Here is a 17656-nt window from a genome sequence, read left to right as displayed (position 1 = left end):
ACAGTCAAATAAATCATTTCAAAATACTTTGACCAAATTGTGCAACCAAAAATAAACTACTGTAATTCCTTACAGTCATTTTCATCACTGTCATATTTTTTTGGTTAAATTGCATTGGCTTAGCCTAGACCTCATGGCACCATAAATCACACCAAAACACATACTGGCTTGAGAATCTATGCACTACTGTAATTTGAATACTTGTTATTACTCAGTTAATAATGTCAAACCCCTGCTAGCTAACATTTATTTTCCTGTTGGTTACAAAAGTAAGTCAGACAATGGGTAATTTCATGAAGAATCTTAATCATTATTAATTATTTCTTTTTTTTGTTTGCTTAACCTTACGTTTATTTTGAAAATATTTGCAAAAGCTCAGGCTGTTATGTCTGCACTGAAGTTAAATGGATTAATGCAATGTTGTAGTTACTAGCTGCGGCCGCTAGAGGGCAGTGAACATTCATGATTCTGAATCATAGACTGAGTTCTGAATACATAAATACTGACTGACTTAGTGAATTTGTTGCAGTGAAAGTGTAGTATTTTATCACTTATAATATCATCTAGTTTAATCTCCACGCTGTACTGCAGTCCAAACCGCTCTGCAATAAATAGCCTACTACTTTTGTAAAAATAATAATAAAAAAAATAATAATAATTAAAAAAAAAAAAAAAAAAGTAACCTACCTCCATTTACCCTCTTGCCGGTGATGGTGTAATGAGGAGCCTTGGGGAAATTCTTCGCCTACCGAGTATGTCGAGGGTCAAACACCGACTTGGGGTCAAGGGTCACGACACCTTGCGAGCCTGTTCACCAGTACCAAACTTTAAGCAGCACGGCGTTAAGTAAAGTATGTGACCCCAATAATTAGCATGGAAGACAATTAGCTAACCTCACCCAAATAACATTAACTCCGGAGCTTCGGGTTTTCTGCCCTCCAGTGGTCACGGCTAGCAACTATAACTCAATTCCACTGGTGTCAAGGCAGACATAATAGCATTGTACTACTTCCGGTTTTAACATTCAAAATTAAAGTTACAACAGTTAGCACAGTGACCACAACAGGACAACATAAACTAACAATTACTGCACAATTTTCTTTTGTTGACTGTTGCTCTTTCTTGTATTTCTTGCAATGCATTGCAAATTTTATGTTGCTTCGTGTATTTTAAAGCACACTGAGTTTATCCATGATTAAATCAATATGAAACAATACAATATAAATAATTTTGCAGACACAGTGGCGTCTGCTCCATTCCTCCCTTGTTCCATTCCGTTTTAAGTATGGATTCAAGTTCAGTCATGTATTATATATATACAACACATATATATGTGAATGCTTAGCAGCGCCCACCATGTGCATTATCCTTGTTGGGAAAAAAAACAAAATTTAAATACATCAATACATAAATAAATACACGTTCTTTTATAAAAGTCAGGGTTGTGTTTACGAAGTGTATCCACTGTGAGGCGCTGAACATTCACGATCACTAATGACAATAAACCTCAGGGGCGTCAAGGGAGACAAAACGAACACACAGCAACACTTCCGGTGAAGACATTCAAAATAAAACTTATCAATCAGGCAGAAATGCAGGTTGGCGTTGGGACTTAACAGCGCCCCCACCGAAGCTAACGAGAGCTGGTAGCATTCATGTGAGTTTGGCCTCTTGGGGAGGGAGGCATCGCCACATTTTGCCGCAACACTTCCTCTTTGAAAGGTCGATTCTGAGTTCAGTTGACGGCTTCAAACCAACGATCAGTCGAACAGTCCACAACAAACATCGAACAGGAAGCCAAAACGGAAAACTAAGAGGAGAGACAGGGTCTCCACCTAAACAGTAAGGACACTGAAAATATATTGCTTGCTTACAACTATGTTAAGATAACTGAGAGTAGAAACGATTTAGCGTTGATGTTTTTATAAATGGTTAAGTTTAAACAGTTAACAACAGGTGCGCTAAGTTAGCATTAGCTATCTTGTTAGCCCCCCCACACTCATCAAACTGCAAACTGAGCAAATACCTGTCATTTCAGTTAGCTAACTAACACTGCGATATCGGGAAATGTTCATATTAATATCACTACAGTTAATATCCTGCTGTACATCGTCATCTTGTGCTTAATATTAACTAGCTAACGCTTGCTAATCTGCCTAGCATCCGTCAACTAATAATTGTTCTGCTACGGTTAAATAACGTTGAAGCTTAATTAGCTTTCAGTGTCTGCTGCGTTATTTACATTATGCGATCTTAATAGTTTTGTGGGATGTATTTCCATGTAGCTGTAACAGTTCCAGTTTGGTTTATTAGTAGCTGCTAGCTCTCCTAACATCTCCAGCTTTGACAGGTGGAGCTACAGTTGTCAGGGATCTAAGATAGTAACAGTAGCTGCCTGAGGTGTTGGTTTATTGATGAACTAAATACAACATGCTTACACAATGTCATTTTGTCAAATGTAGTGGTTTAATTAGGCCGACATGTTCAGTCAATAAATGTGCACTCAGCGTTGATGTATTGAGGCTTACTAGAGCTACAGGTCACATGCTACCTTGTAATCCACAGATAAGCCCTGTGTGGTCGTTTTACAGTAGGAGGTTGTGCTCCTTAGCTGCAGGACATTCTGAGAAAATCTTCACCTTTTCAGCTTTAGACATAAAAAACAGCATTCTAGTACACAGGCGGTTAAAATGTGCTTCACTTCCTCACTACAAATCCGGTCCATTTTGAAGTCTTGTAGTTTTATTACTTTGTTATAGATCTAATTCTCTTCAACATTCCTGCACTGGTCATGAGATCAGCATGGGGCAAGCTCATGTATTTTTTTTTTTTTTCTTTTCTCTTTTTGTCACATGCCAGCTTCTCACACTTGTGCTAATCTCACACAGAACCGACACAAGCCTCCCTCATTAGTGAGTTTGACACTAGCATGTGAAGTGTTGACTGTAGAACTACAGCTGAAAATCTTCTGTGCTTATGTCTGACTGTCACTAATGGACAATATCATTGTTTCGGTTTTCTAGAGGTTCTGATTGAGCGCTCACGTCCTTCACCAACATGGGGGAACTCTTCAGGAGTGAAGAGATGACGCTGGCTCAGCTCTTCCTCCAGTCAGAAGCTGCCTACTGTTGTGTCAGTGAACTGGGGGAGATTGGGATGGTGCAGTTTCGTGATGTAAGTCTGCCCATGTCCCATCCTGTTGCCCTCTCAATCGTGACTCCTTCGTTACTTACTACATGCTCTGCTTTGGTTCACCACTTTCTACCAACTAGAACTTGCTTTCCAATGGTGATACCCACCGTGTTAAGGCTCAGCCATCACTGTCATCTATCATGGTGATAAAAAACAACCACCTCAGTAAAACTGTTGAGAAAGTGCATGCCTTCTGCATCATGTTCATCATGTGCTCACAGCTGACCCCTCATTCCACGCATGAGAAAGCCCATTCCTGACAGGCCCTGAGGAAGGCTTTGTGCTAGAGTATTGGATGGGCTGTAACAGAGTAGGTCTGTGCATCAACAGTTGTATCTTATTCATTTGATCAAGTTACACTCTGACATCCTCTACTAGTTTAAAAAGGTATAACATTTTCAAATGATAATAAGGATTTTTTTATTTTACACTTCTGGAAAGAGTTATTGATAGACTCTCAAAAATGACATTATTAAAGGAAGGTTTGTCAGTGGATAGCAATGCAGAATTTGAGCACATCATTTAATTACAGGTATCAGAACAGCTGAGGTGGCTGATGTAAGTGGTGCGTGTTCTTGGTTTGGCACCTGTTCTGACTGTGCAAACGTTACTGCTGCTTAATTTTTGATCTTTTCTTTATAGTCATGTCTCAGCAAATGTACCACAGTCCATGTTGTGTCGCTTGAGCTTCAATTGTGTCGTTTTTCCTTGCAGCTAAATCCTGACGTGAACGTGTTCCAGCGAAAGTTTGTCAATGAAGTACGACGATGTGAAGAGATGGATCGCAAACTGAGTAAGTGAGCTCAGAGCTGCCTCTGCCTTTACATGAGCCCCGGGTGGAAATCATCAGACCTGCAACTCATGTTTCCTAACACATAACAACCCCTGTTTACTTAATATCCACCCTTTGACACAGAGCCTTACAAATAGAGGCATGTGCCTAAGCTTGGCTCTTCTTTATCCAGCATAAAACAACTAGATGCACATCTGTACCCTTCCTGTTACCTTGTTACTTCCCTCTTGCAGGGTTTGTGGAGAAGGAAATAAAGAAGGCGAACATCCCAATACTTGACACAGGAGAAAACCCTGAAGTCCCCTTCCCAAGGGACATGATCGACTTGGAGGTGACTGCTCTCTCCCTCTGAAATATAAACGTGTATAAACTATCACCCAACGCCTCCCTCGCCTGAGCGCTCCGTATGTCTCCCCACAGGCCACCTTTGAGAAGCTTGAGAACGAGCTGAAGGAAATAAACACTAACCAAGAGGCCCTAAAGAAGAACTTCCTGGAGTTGACTGAGCTCAAGCACATTCTGCGCCGCACACAGCAGTTTTTTGATGAGGTCAGCTTCACTGCACACACACACACGCTCTGCTAAATGAAGTGCGAGGTCTTTTGTTGAAATAACATTGTGGTGGCCTGGAAGAGAAGTGAGACTTTTACTTTTGTAGGTAGTTGTAGTAGAGTTTTTAGCTTGAAACAGCTGCAGCCTGAACTCAGTCATGTCAGCTCAGCATTGGTGTGACACAGATTCTGCCGATAAGATGCACTGATCTCACACACAAACACACACAAACAAAGGAACACTTATTGCTGCTTGATTTGGCAAATGATGTTTGCACTCATGATCAGTTGTTGTTGCTCACATGACCTGGGTCCGTTGACAGTATTTCATTCGCTGTAATTCCCGCTGCTGTGTAGTACTTTGCTCAGGTTTCGTTCTGTGCACATTGTTTATCTGCAGGGGAGCAAAATCCTTGCCTATCCACCTTTGCCCAACATCAATTCCACTTCACCGCCCTCACAAGCATTAAGTGATCTTTTACAATGTTATGAGCTTTGATTGAGGTGAATCATTTAGCCAAACATGTAGCTGTTCAGCCATTAACTGAAGAAGTTCACTGACTGTGCTGGAAGCAAACTCTGGCCCTGGTGTCTTTATCTCTCCTCTGTCCAAACCTCATAACACTCATGTAAATGAAAAGAAAGGTTTTGTAACAAGCACACGTGTCTTATGTTGCTATCGTAACTGATGATTTTATTAACTGACTGTCCTCCAGATGGAGGACCCCACTTTACTGGAGGATTCGTCCGCCCCGCTCGACCCGAGTGACATCAGCAGAGGGGCTCCTCTCAGACTGGGGTGAGTGGCTGTTTCTGGTCTTTCCTAATTTTAAAAGGATTAAGCTTTTCTTGGAGATTTCCGTTCCGTGCACTTCGGGCCATCTGTGTCTGAAACCGTAGCGTTGCAACTAGCCAATCATCTCCCACACACCAGCTCAGGCTGCCAAGCTTAAGCAGGCAACAAAGGTCACGGCAAATCCATTCAGAACTCACATTCACAAATGCAGATCCTTCAAGTACAGACACCTCACTCAGTTCTCCTTCCTAATTACAGGAAATAGTCCAAGTTGTTTTATTTGAAATAATGTAATGTACCTGACTAATAAATGTTTTTGTTGTCTTTCATTTGATAATTTGTTTAGTGAAGACTGAAGTTGTCAAGGCCCATCCCAGTTGTTCAGACAGAAGTAATGACCTGGGATATACATACTAACTATTTATCAATGTAAAATATTTGAAGAGCAGTAACTGTTGAGTGTGTCTGGAGTAGGGCTGAGCCATGTGCAAAAAAATCCTGTGATTTGGATATTGCTCTTGGCCATATTGCCATCTCGATAATATTTCGATTAGTTGTTCAGCCTTATTGTCGATGCGGTGAGCAACTGAGAACTATTCTGATACAAAGTGATGCAAAGCCCGGATCCTTGTTTTTTTCTCAGAAGTTTTATCCATACCAGCGTAGATAACTGGTAACAACAGTGACTGAATATGTCCATTTGTTATAGATTTGTAGCTGGAGTCATTGGCAGAGAACGTATCCCCACATTTGAGAGGATGCTGTGGAGAGTTTGCAGAGGGAACGTGTTTCTGAGGCAGGCAGACATTGAAGATCCTCTGGAGGACCCGAGCACGGTCAGTACTGTTAATAAACAAAACGTCTGCTAGTCCGTAAGTTTGGTCTGATGTAATGCATGCTCCAGAGTTCTCCTAACTGTATGACGTTTCCACAGGGCGACCAGGTGCACAAGTCTGTCTTCATCATCTTCTTCCAGGGAGACCAGCTGAAGAACAGAGTCAAGAAGATCTGTGAGGGGTAAGTGAATGAGCAACATTCGTACAATCATCAGGCGTTATTAGCCAGCAGGGCCTGATGTGTACTTCTTTACGTGTCCTCAGCTTCAGAGCAACCTTGTACCCGTGTCCAGAAACACCCCAAGAGAGGAAAGAGATGCTGGCAGGAGTGAATGCTCGCATCGATGACCTGCAAATGGTAAATACACCGGCAGAGAAAACACTCATGCACTGTTGACTCATAAACACCAACTTCACTTGAACTGGTTACTTCTCTCTTTTTTTCCTTTTTTTTTTTTTTGCTTCTGTCTGGTCAGCAAGATTTTCTTCATCGGAAAGTGTGATAGAGGAAATTTCATAAGGCGTGAAGAGAGGAACACAGCTGCTCTTTGCAGCTTGTTCTCAGCCCAGCTTCTAAGCGTGACGGGCTCATCAAGAGCAGTAATTTGATTTAATTTAGGCTGCACCAATGAAATAGAAAATAAGATTTGTGGGCTTTAAAATTGCAGTAAGGTGATAAGCCCACTTCCCTCCCAGTTTCTTTTCTTTCCGGTATGGCTTTAGAAATCACCTCATCCTCCATGACACATGGACCTCTCACCTCCGCCAACAGATGCTGCCTTGAGCTGCAGTCCTCTCTTGTTGAAACACTGATTTCCTTGCCACCCTGCTCTTGTTTGTAAGGGAAATAATGTGTTGGTAAACTTTTGCAGCTGTTGATCAGCACGTCAAATGTCCAGCTCCAACCCACGCAGGATACAGAGTGGAGTTTATTCGTAATTGGATACTTACAGAGAGAAATGTGCTCAGGCAGGGTCTGAGGACATTTCCATGGAAACTACACTTAGTATTGCCTTCAGTGTTGAGCTCCTTCACATTTGTTGTTCCTCACTCAGCCAGTTGTCAGATTTGTTCAATTGTGACATACTCAAATATTGTAAGATCACTGACCGTTGCAACCACAGTAACGGCCTGTATGAAACAGATACCTGATACTTGACTCCTGTATCTATCGGGGAATGTGTGTCTTGGTGTTTGTGGATCCAATATTATGCGTGTCGCTACGTGGGCGTGAGGGCTTGAACGGCAGAGTGGCGTGGATGATGAGGAATGTCGAGCTATTTGGCCAGCACTCAGCTATGTGTGGGCCATTAAGCCGCTCGACAGCAGGCGAGACTGTGCCTGCGGGGCAGAGTTTAAATATCCATCCATTTGCTGATCATGGGACTTGGCTTAAAATGTGAGTCATACAGCAGCATACCTGGGAACATCCTATATCTCTTATGGGAAAAGCGAATGCATCAGACGGCCCGTTGCTCTTAAACATAACCCCGATCAACCACAACATGTATGAGTTAGTGTAACGTAAACCCTTTCTGGGAATATGTGATTCATTGCTGCTATTTTTAGTTTTCTTGTCATGACAGACAAGGAAAGACAGACAGATTTATAGATGCTAAATGCCACTGATCATTTATAATAAATGATAATAATTCAAAATCCCTTTCAAGAGTGTCCTGGCCAAAATAGAGGCACAATGAAACCGACAACAAAACCAGAATCAAACAGAAATGTGATGATAAAAAGCATAAATAACAGTTATGATCCAATCTGTAGTTCGGACCACGACCACCTCTACTCTCGTCTGCCCCCAAAAGGTGCTGAACCAGACCGAGGATCACAGGCAGAGGGTCCTGCAGGCTGCAGCCAAGACAGTCAGAGTGTGGTTCATCAAGGTGAGGAAGATGAAGGCCATCTACCACACCCTCAACCTGTGCAACATTGATGTCACTCAGAAGTGTCTGATCGCTGAGGTGTGGTGCCCCGTCTCCGACTTGGATTCCATCCAGTTTGCCCTGCGCAGGGGGACGGTGAGTAACTGAGCCACAGGCGTTTAATCTTTAATAGAAGCTATCCACGATTCAGCAGATTTAGTTCATGTTTTATAGACACAGTCACATAAAGCTCCACTTTTTTTTTTTTTTTCTTAGAAAGTAGACTCATGTTTACCTGGTCATATGTTGAATCTAGCAGAACCAGTCTGAAACCATCAGGTCTAAACTGTGTCAGTGCAAACAGGTTTTTCAGCCAGCAGTGTACTCCGGCTTGTGTGTGAACTCAAATATCAGATTGTCCTCTACAGATGAGGGTATATTTATCTCAGCCAACAGGAGGAGATTACAAGTCAAGGTGAGAGCAGACACAAGTGCCTCAAAACAAGAAGCAAACACTTTGAAAAAAAATTTATAAATGTTTTTGAATAAACCAAAAACAAATTTCCATTGTGACCAGTTGCAGAAAGCTGTAGTTTGTGGACGGGGGAGGTTTGAACGGCGCTGTTCATGTCTGACATGAAGTCTCAGATGATCCAATCACACGTCAGTTAACACCTGTCATTAGCATGCATCTCCACATGCGTCTGGAGTGAGCGAGTTTCTGTTTGCGAAGACCAAATGCATTGTTGTTTTTGACTGGTGGGAGGCACCGATGCACTTCCTGTCCATAATCTGCCAGAAATTAAAAGAAGAAGAAATCAAAATAACACACACTGGATCCTTGGAGTGTTCCAGGCAAATCAAATCCTACTTGGCCTACATGGCCCAGGAAACATTTGCTACCACTGAATGTGGTCTGAGCGCGGGGATCTCAACACATCTTGAGTGCATTCACACCTGAACTTAGAGCTCTCCACCTGTTATCAGATTTTCTAAGATACATGTTAATGCCAAGTATGAACATAGCCATTGAGATTGAGCTAAAGCTCTCCTGCAGTGATCAAAACCAAAACCAAACTTTTTCATACCAGGCAGTTACACCTTCCTTATCTTCCACCCTTCTACAAAGCTGTCTGGGCAGGCTGTGTAACCTCAGCTAAGATAGACACATTTCATAATCTTTCATCAGTTTATTAAAATCAGATTTAGATGAAGTAAATGGTGTCTGTTTAGAGATATTATGGGCTGTGAGAAACCTCAGTCATATAAACTGAGAAAGCAGCAGGATACCTCTCTTTCCTGTAGAGTTAGCTTCCAGCATTCTCAGAACAGGATCCCATTCTTGGAAAGATTAGAAAGACTCTAAAACATCACAGTGTCAGGGTGTTTGCGTCACTTCAGCACTCTCTAAAGGTGCCTTTTTGCCCAGACAATAGAAAGAGATTTCTGGTTCATTTCTGAAATGTTCTGGGAGTTCATGTCTGCGAAAATAAAGCTAATGTCTGACATAATCATATCTTGCATGGCATTGTTTTCTGCGCTGTAGGAGAAGAGTGGCTCCACTGTGCCTTCCATCCTCAATAGGATGCAGACCAAGCAGACCCCACCCACCTATAACAAGACAAACAAGTTCACCTCAGGCTTTCAAAACATTGTGGATGCCTACGGAATCGGCAGCTACCGCGAGATTAACCCCGGTAAGCATGTGCCACACCTTTCTCTGTTCATCCCTAAATCTGTGTCTGTCTTTACTTAGATCATCAGTCTTGTCCTTTATACTTTTTAGACAGATTTGTTTATCATAAAGCCTGTTTACCCAGCTGGCTGTAGTATTGAACCACAGCTGATGCTGCATCACCCATTATCACCTTGTTGGGACATGTTGTGTTCATGACGTGTCACTCATTTGTTGTTTCACCTGCCACTCCTCCTTCCTCTCATGTGATGCCTGCCTCCCTGCCCTCTGGCCCCCAGCACCATACACCATCATCACCTTCCCTTTCCTATTTGCGGTCATGTTTGGTGACCTGGGCCACGGGGTGCTCATGACCTGTGCTGCCCTGTACCTTGTACTGAGAGAGAGCAGGCTGATGGCCCAGAAGAACGATAATGAGGTACTGATCCCATTACTGTCATCTCATCAGTCCCACATCACCTTACTGCTGATAAACCAGCCTTTAGAAACCCTTTGGATTGATGATGCATGTTGCAGTGTTTTTTCCTGCCATTTAAATGTGTTAATTGTTTTGTGGCAGATGTTCAGCATGGTGTTTGCGGGGCGCTACATCATCCTGCTGATGGGAATCTTCTCAATCTACACGGGCATCATTTACAACGACTGCTTCTCGAAGTCCCTCAACGTGTTTGGCTCTGGCTGGAGCGTCAGGCCGATGTTCGACGCTCGAGTAGGAGGCAACTGGACGTAAGTGTCATTGTTGCTAATGACTGCTGGGGCTTTAACCCAGTGCCTGCTGTAGTTGTGTAGAAATTCAGGTCAGAAGACTGATGTTTGTTGTCATCTGTGCAGGTTTGAAACACTTAATGGCAGTAGAGTTCTGCAGTTGGACCCAGCAATAGATGGAGTGTTTAAAGGGCCATATCCCATTGGCATCGATCCGGTGAATATTTTGTGTTCCATTCATTCTGCTCATTACAAACCATATCTTTGCAAATAAAAGTAAACAACAACAATCAATCAACAGTTAACGGTAGGGGTGGCGTAAACTTGCTGCTTATTTAACGTGGTCATCTTGTCTCTCAGATATGGAACATTGCGACCAACAAGCTGACATTTCTGAACTCCTTCAAGATGAAGATGTCTGTCGTCCTGGGAGTCATCCACATGCTGTTTGGAGTCACTCTCAGTCTCTTCAACCACCTGTGAGGTTTTCATCCACATGTATACTTCTTTGTTTTTCGTTCCTCTTTGAATTTGTGTGTAATTGGCTGCTTGTGGTTCTCTGCAGGTATTTCCAGAAGCCACTGAATATCTACTTGGGATTTATCCCAGAGATTGTCTTCATGGCCAGTTTGTTTGGTTACCTAGTCATTCTAGTCTTCTATAAGTGGGTTGCGTACGATGCACGCACCTCCAGGGATGCTCCCAGTCTCCTCATCGCCTTTATCAACATGTTCCTCTTCAACTACAGCGACCCCAGTAACAAACCTCTCTACAGAGGACAGGTCCGACACACTTAGTTACATCCATCCGTCCTTTTGTCCTCAAATGAACAACAGAAAGATAACTCTCCTTCTTTTGTGTGTGTTTTTTTTTTTTTTTTTTTTTTTTCTTTCTTTCTCTTGGATGTGTAGATGGGTGTACAATCACTCTTGGTGGTCATCGCCTTGGCTTGTGTTCCCTGTATGTTAATAGTGAAAACTCTGGTTCTACGGAGACAGTACTTGTGGCGGAAAAATTTGGTAAGGTTAAAAAGGCCTGCAGCTGCTATCACTCTAGAATGCAGTTATAAACCCAGCACTTGATAATTAATCATTTTTTAATTTTGTTGTTTTTTCCTATCTTGTGTGACAGGGTACACAGAACTTTGGAGGGATCAGGGTGGGCAACGGGCCCACTGAGGATGAGGCTGAAATCATCCAGCATGACCAGCTCTCGCAGCACTCGGAGGAAGAACCTGAGGTAAAAGAGACACACCGTCACCAAGCAACACTGTCCTCTTGTTGACGGCATTTGCTCCCACATGCCCGGAAAAGCTGGCGTAACGGCAGACCAGCGGTTACACAGGTTACAGGATCTACTCCCACCTTTGAATAATTCAGTCAGTCGGACACAGTTGGAAAGAGAAACCGATACCTTGTGTTTCCACTTCCACTGTGGCAATGAAGAACATCAATTATGGATTCAGGTCCGGTTTAGCAAAAAGGTTTAACAAGCTCCAATGTGTCTCAGTATTTTAGTTATTATTCAACCCTTTGCCATTATAAAGGCTATTGAGAGATTCAGTTGAAGCAATGTCATATTGTCAGTCTGTTGTTTACCCACTTTTATAGTTCTGTGTTTCTTCCATCCATCCACTGTGTACATTCTTTTAAGTATAAACTTACTAGGACGTGCAGACCAGTCAGTGTTTTGTTGTACATGCTGCAGAGCGTTAACACTACCATGAAACAGATGTGTTAACCCCTGATACAGTTTCATAATCTGCACTGACAGTCATTTTCTAATGTTGGATTCCCCTTGTTTCTCATTACTTTCCTGTTTACTGATGTGTGTCTGTCTATCTGTCCGTCTATGTGTGTGCTGTCAATAACCAAGCAATGCCTTTTGTCACCTGCTCTCAAGGCCCGCGAGGAGGAAGAGGTAGGACAGGAGCTCATGCTGCACCTCCTACCTGTAACCTACCCCCCCCCCTCCCTGCTGTCAAAGTGCATGTCTAGACATTTCTGTCACTTTCCACCCCTCGCTTTGTTGTCTACGTATGCTGTCGACCATTGCCTGCTGCTCTTAGCCGTGTCTGTGTTAGATGGTGTGTGGTCAACATGTTCCAGGAGTTTCTTGTTGAAAACATGGGTTGCAGGGATTTCCTGAAGCGGTGGGCGCCCAGTAGGCCGGTGCTTCTGTACAGTCTCGGTGATGTGCACGAGGCATCAGCAGACAGCGGCTGATAGTATGGGTTCACAGGGTCCTAAGACGATGGTGCTTCTTCTAATTTCGGGGGCTTGCTGATCCATTACCTGAATAATTCTGCACACACAATGAACCTTCTATGCAGCCCTCGGGACCTGTCGTACACATGTTGTGTTTTTTTTCTCGAGTTCCATGCTGACATGCACATTTTGATGTTGTGTGTCTGTCCCACAGTTTAACTTTGCGGATGTGGCAGTGCATCAGGCAATCCATACCATAGAGTACTGCCTGGGCTGTATCTCAAACACTGCCTCCTATTTGAGGCTGTGGGCCCTCAGCCTGGCTCATGCACGTAAGTCACGTCCTTTCATCCTCAAAGTTTGACATCAGTATATTAGAGGAGCAGCACACAGATATTTATCAAGAGACATGAACTCTATCTGCATTCAAATGAGATGTGTGCACTGTCAGGTTCCTCTCAGCAGTTAAATCTGTGTGTTTTCTTTGTCCCGTGCACAGAGCTGTCGGAGGTGCTGTGGTCCATGGTGATGCACATCGGCCTTTCGAGCAGTAGCCTCGGAGGCTTCATCCTTCTGGCCATAGTCTTTTACTTCTTTGCTGTTCTCACAGTTGCCATTCTCCTTATTATGGAGGGCCTGTCAGCCTTCCTGCACGCACTGCGACTGCACTGGTAAGTTGAGTATTTGTTTTTGTATGTGTTTATTCGTTTTTCTTCTTTCCCTTTGATTGTTTGAAAGATGCAGGTTAATATTGTTGTTAAATCCTTTTAAATTGCGTTATAACAAAACCTGTTAAAAATGAGGACCCTACAGTCAAATGACTGTACACGGCGCAAACCACAGAGCTATAGCTCCATCTGCAGGTTGGAGCTTTTTTAACTTCACTGATTCTCAGTGGACCGCCCCTGGGTGCACAGAAAACAATGCTGACAAGATGAGAGGCAACTGCTTCGATTCTTTCAACCTGAAGAACCAGAACCAAAATGTAGATCATGTAGCTATAATACCTCAGTGTTCCAACATCGACTGTGGGTCTCCGCACTGCCAGTTACCATCAGAGTCACACTGTGTCGAGGCTGTGTCCCAGTTAGACATCAACAAATTGTGATTCCCCATCACTCACTCACTTTCCTGGCTTGTGACCTGGAACATCACTGGCCCTCGCCAATGTTGTGTTTTCCATTTACGCTGCGTGTGTGGTGTGCAGAGCTGTCTGAGACTCCTTGGCGTGGCACAGACCGGTCTTTATTGTCCCCTTGTTATTGTCTTTGTCTGGCTTAGCTGAATGTCATCCCGGTTTCATAATCCACTGGCACATTTACAGAGCGTGCCTGTGCTGCAGCCACTCTTCTCTATAATTGTCCTACATACAGGAATGCTGGGTGACTCAGCTCTCATTCAACGGCCTTCAGGGACAATCGCGAGCAATCTGAGCACATATCCAAAGATATGATGGAGACCTTAACCATAAAATGCATCTTTCAGTGCATGCATCAGTTAGCTAAAACAGTAGTAAGATGGGGTTTAAAATTTCAAAAGAATACAAGTATGTGCATGGGATTAAAAGCAAATGTGGTTTATACATTTTAGGAATATTATTGGTATCCTTTCTGATTTCATTCTTAACACTGGCACCGTCTGAGCATGTTCGCAAGAAAAAGCACAGGAAGTTATGTAGTACAGACAGACTCATGAAATGGCAGGTATTTGTGGGTCCTCAGTTAAAAGGTCATCCAGCCGTCACTTAGCATTCGCATTTTTAAAAATAGAGCCTGATCATTTTCCAGACGGGAAGAGGGTTAGGTAACTGGCCCCAGGGCCGGAGTGCAGGGGCAGAGATGTAGACATGAGCGGGTGCAGGTGGGCGCAGACTGTGGAATGAAGAGCAGAGGTCACCAGCCAGGACTGCTCTGCTCAGCATTACCCCAGCCTGACAGCCATCATCACCCTGTGCCCAACTGTGTTATCGTGTAACAGGCTTCCTGCTCATTGTTTTTTTGATTGGATCTGTATTTTCTCTTGCAGGGTGGAGTTCCAAAACAAGTTTTACTCAGGCCAGGGCTTCAAGTTTCTCCCCTTCACCTTCGAAAGCATCCTGGATGGGAGGTTTGAAGAATGAAATCTGACATCTTCTTCTTCTGCTACTAATGTCACTCATCTCATGAGAATCTGTCTGGTTGTTGAGTAGTGATTTTTTTTTTTTTTTTTTTTTTTTTAGTTTCCAATATCTTGTGTGTTACCACAACTTCATGAGATTATCTGTGAGACTCCTCAAACTTCTCATCATTTTCTGAATCAGTGTCTAAATCTGGAACATCAACTCAGAAATTACTTATTATTCATTCATTCATTCATTCCAGAGGAAAATAGCATTAATTGTGATCTGTTATGTGTCTTGTCTCAGAGATTTCCTTTAGTTTTACCCGTGTTTTTATTTAGTTTAATATTATTTATGCAAAAAATCTTTATAAAACCTGCTTTTTTTCCTATGTGGGAATGTTGCAATACAGATCATTATAAACAAAGCTACGTGCTAATTTCTTGACTGATGACACTGATATGCCCTTACTCAGCATAAAATGACAGAAGTCTTTTCCACATTGCTGCATCCAGATTGTCTCTTTCTCTCTGTTACTGGCATTTTTCTTCAGCAACGATCAACATCCTGCGCACAGAGCTCATCTGTTCTATTTCAAAAAACAAACACCCACTTTGCACACGCAGACACCTCCTATGATACTGCACACTGACCTCGCATATAGAGCTATAAAGGTCTAAAGGGAATACAATTGAACCTCCATCAGGACGTCAGTCAGTTCTCTGATAATGAAGATAAAGTGACTGATGTCGCGTTGTGCTCTGATGTTGCTATAGATGCCCTTTGTGTTGACTGATCTGTTTTCCGTCGATCTACATGGAGAGAATGGAGGGGAATCTGTCGGTGGATTTTCTCTTAACAAGTGAACGCGCTGAAATGATTTGACATTGTCAGTATTGCTGATCTTTTTTTTTTTTTTTTTTTTTTTTTTTTTTTTGGTTGTCTGTTTGTTTCTTATGCTGATTTCACTTGTATGTTAAAAGTTTCAAATGTTTTCTCACACTTAGAAGGGAGTAAGAGCGGCATATAGCAGACATGTTCAAATAGAACTAATTCCTCAGAAATGGTTGAGCACCTGCATTAAATGTGCATCTCTTTGTCAATAAAGTGGAAAGAGGTGGTTTATGTTGTGGTTTTGGTTTTATGTTTTTTTTTCTCCAGCAGTGGTGGAAGAAGCAAAAGTCTTTACTTCAGTTAAAGAAGTGGTACCACACTATTCTAAGTAAAAGTTCTGCTTTCAAAAGTTAGAATCACTATCAGCAAAATGTACTTTAAGTATCGAAAGCAGAAACGGTCACTACATAGCATAAGAATTATGAAAAATGAAACTTGATTTTAGAAAAAACTTGAAACAAGTCAAAAACTATTAGTTCGAAACAATTGAAGTGCTCAATTAAAGACTGAAGTTATTTGAGAAGCAGATTTGTTATTTGATGTGTCGTATTTTCTAAACTGATCATATGTTTAGTGTTCTGTGTGTAAACTCTGGTAACTTCAGGAGTCAAAAAAATGTGGAACAGATGTAACAAGAACCTCAATGTTTTTCTCCAGTGGCAGAGCTGGATACATGTCATTCAGTGATATTTATTTTCAGCTTAAAGTCATTACAATAAGTAAATTTAGATTAGAAATACATCAAATTAATAACATAATTAGCACATTTAAATCTAACAAAATTCAACAAAATACTGCAGGTGTTAATGATGGTGAGTCAGCTGCTGTATCTGTTGTGTGGTGCGTTCAGGATCAGGGATGTTACTGCTCCTCTTGGTGGCGCTGTTGAATAAGCTGTGAGTAGCCGCGGTCCCTGAGAAGTCAGAGTGTGAAGTGTAATAAATGCACCTTCAGTTGTCTGACAGATGGGTTGTTTTGATTACCTGCTCTGCAGCTGAACATTGTGCCTGAAATGGGAGATTGGAAATTTATTTGGCAAACTAAAAGGAAATACATGTGCAGTTATGTATTTTGCACATAATGGACTTTTTCTTTAACGTGTCACTTTTTGTGTAATTGCCTCCGTCCAGTCGTCTCCAGGCAATTATGTTATAATGTCCAGACAGAAGTGTCTGTCTGTGTCTCCACCCGTTTTGAAAGGGTTTGTTTGATTTTCTCAGGAAACAATCAGCTTCACACAGTATCACATTCATATAAATCAGCAGTGATGGAAGAACTGCTCAGATCCTGTACTCTGCTGCAATACTGCTGCACAGATACTCAGTTTCTAGTTAAGGTCATTCATTCAGAATTTTACTTACAAAAGTATTGGTACTCCTTATGCTGACGATCCTATTCCAGAATAATGTATATTATATTATTGGATTATAATCACTGATGCATAATTTATTTGAGTCTATTTTAAATGAATGGCTTTGACTATATTTCTTGATAAATAATCTGAATCTGAAGTAAAGTTATCAAACGAATGTAGTTGAGTAGAAACGTAAAGTAGTAGGAAATGGACATACACGAGCAAAATACCTCCAAATTGTACTTAAGTACAATGCTTGAGTAAATGTACTTTTAGTACAACTGTTATTCCCCTTGTGAAAATAATATGTGTAACATACAAGAGGAGGTTTTTGAGGCTTCACTGCCAACACAAAGTCTAACACTGTCTCTCCTACTGGCACCATGGGAGGCCTGAATATGAAAACCTTCAGCCACTCTACGATGAGGAACACCATGTTCTCTATCCTGTGTATTTTTTTTAAGGGGGGGGGGTCTGGTATTAGTCACAACATCCCAGAGTAATAATAGAACTCTTTATTTATCCTGCAATTTAAAAAAAAAAAAGCTCAGTTAATTTGATATTTCCCAGTGTGTCATGCATAACCAGGGGTGAGAGCAAACTTGCATGAGAGCCCCAGAAATCCTGCTGTGTTTACACTCACAGCAACTTTTACTCAGC

General features: G+C 42.1%; 1 protein-coding gene across 3 annotated transcripts; it reads left to right on the top strand.

The window, feature by feature from the left end:
* Window positions 1-1598: 1598 nt before the first annotated feature.
* Window positions 1599-15873, top strand: atp6v0a1a (ATPase H+ transporting V0 subunit a1a). 3 transcript variants are annotated; one of them, XM_071471675.1, is made up of 22 exons: window positions 1599-1842; window positions 3024-3174; window positions 3907-3985; window positions 4219-4316; window positions 4406-4534; window positions 5253-5335; window positions 6042-6168; window positions 6267-6349; window positions 6433-6526; window positions 7986-8198; window positions 9589-9739; window positions 10017-10156; window positions 10298-10464; window positions 10570-10660; window positions 10804-10922; window positions 11009-11225; window positions 11355-11462; window positions 11575-11682; window positions 12346-12363; window positions 12865-12982; window positions 13150-13321; window positions 14676-15873. In XM_071471675.1, the coding sequence occupies exons 2-22, from the start codon at window positions 3058-3060 to the stop codon at window positions 14767-14769; spliced, it is 2526 nt and encodes an 841-aa protein (XP_071327776.1). In that variant the 5' UTR covers window positions 1599-1842; window positions 3024-3057; the 3' UTR covers window positions 14770-15873. The 3 variants fall into 3 exon arrangements, with proteins under 3 accessions (XP_071327776.1, XP_071327767.1, XP_071327785.1); XM_071471666.1 differs by having other exon boundaries at window positions 12319-12363; XM_071471684.1 differs by lacking the exon at window positions 12346-12363.
* The last annotated feature ends 1783 nt before the right edge of the window (window positions 15874-17656 follow it).

The sequence above is a fragment of the Trachinotus anak genome, unplaced genomic scaffold (genome assembly GCF_046630095.1).
Source record: "Trachinotus anak isolate AG129_WGS33_773 ecotype Australia unplaced genomic scaffold, CSIRO_AGI_Tana_v1 ptg000003l, whole genome shotgun sequence".
In the NCBI taxonomy this organism is placed as follows: Eukaryota; Metazoa; Chordata; class Actinopteri; order Carangiformes; family Carangidae; genus Trachinotus; species Trachinotus anak.
The sequence above is the reverse complement of the archived record's forward strand: the minus strand, read 5'-3'. Positions and strand labels throughout refer to the sequence as shown.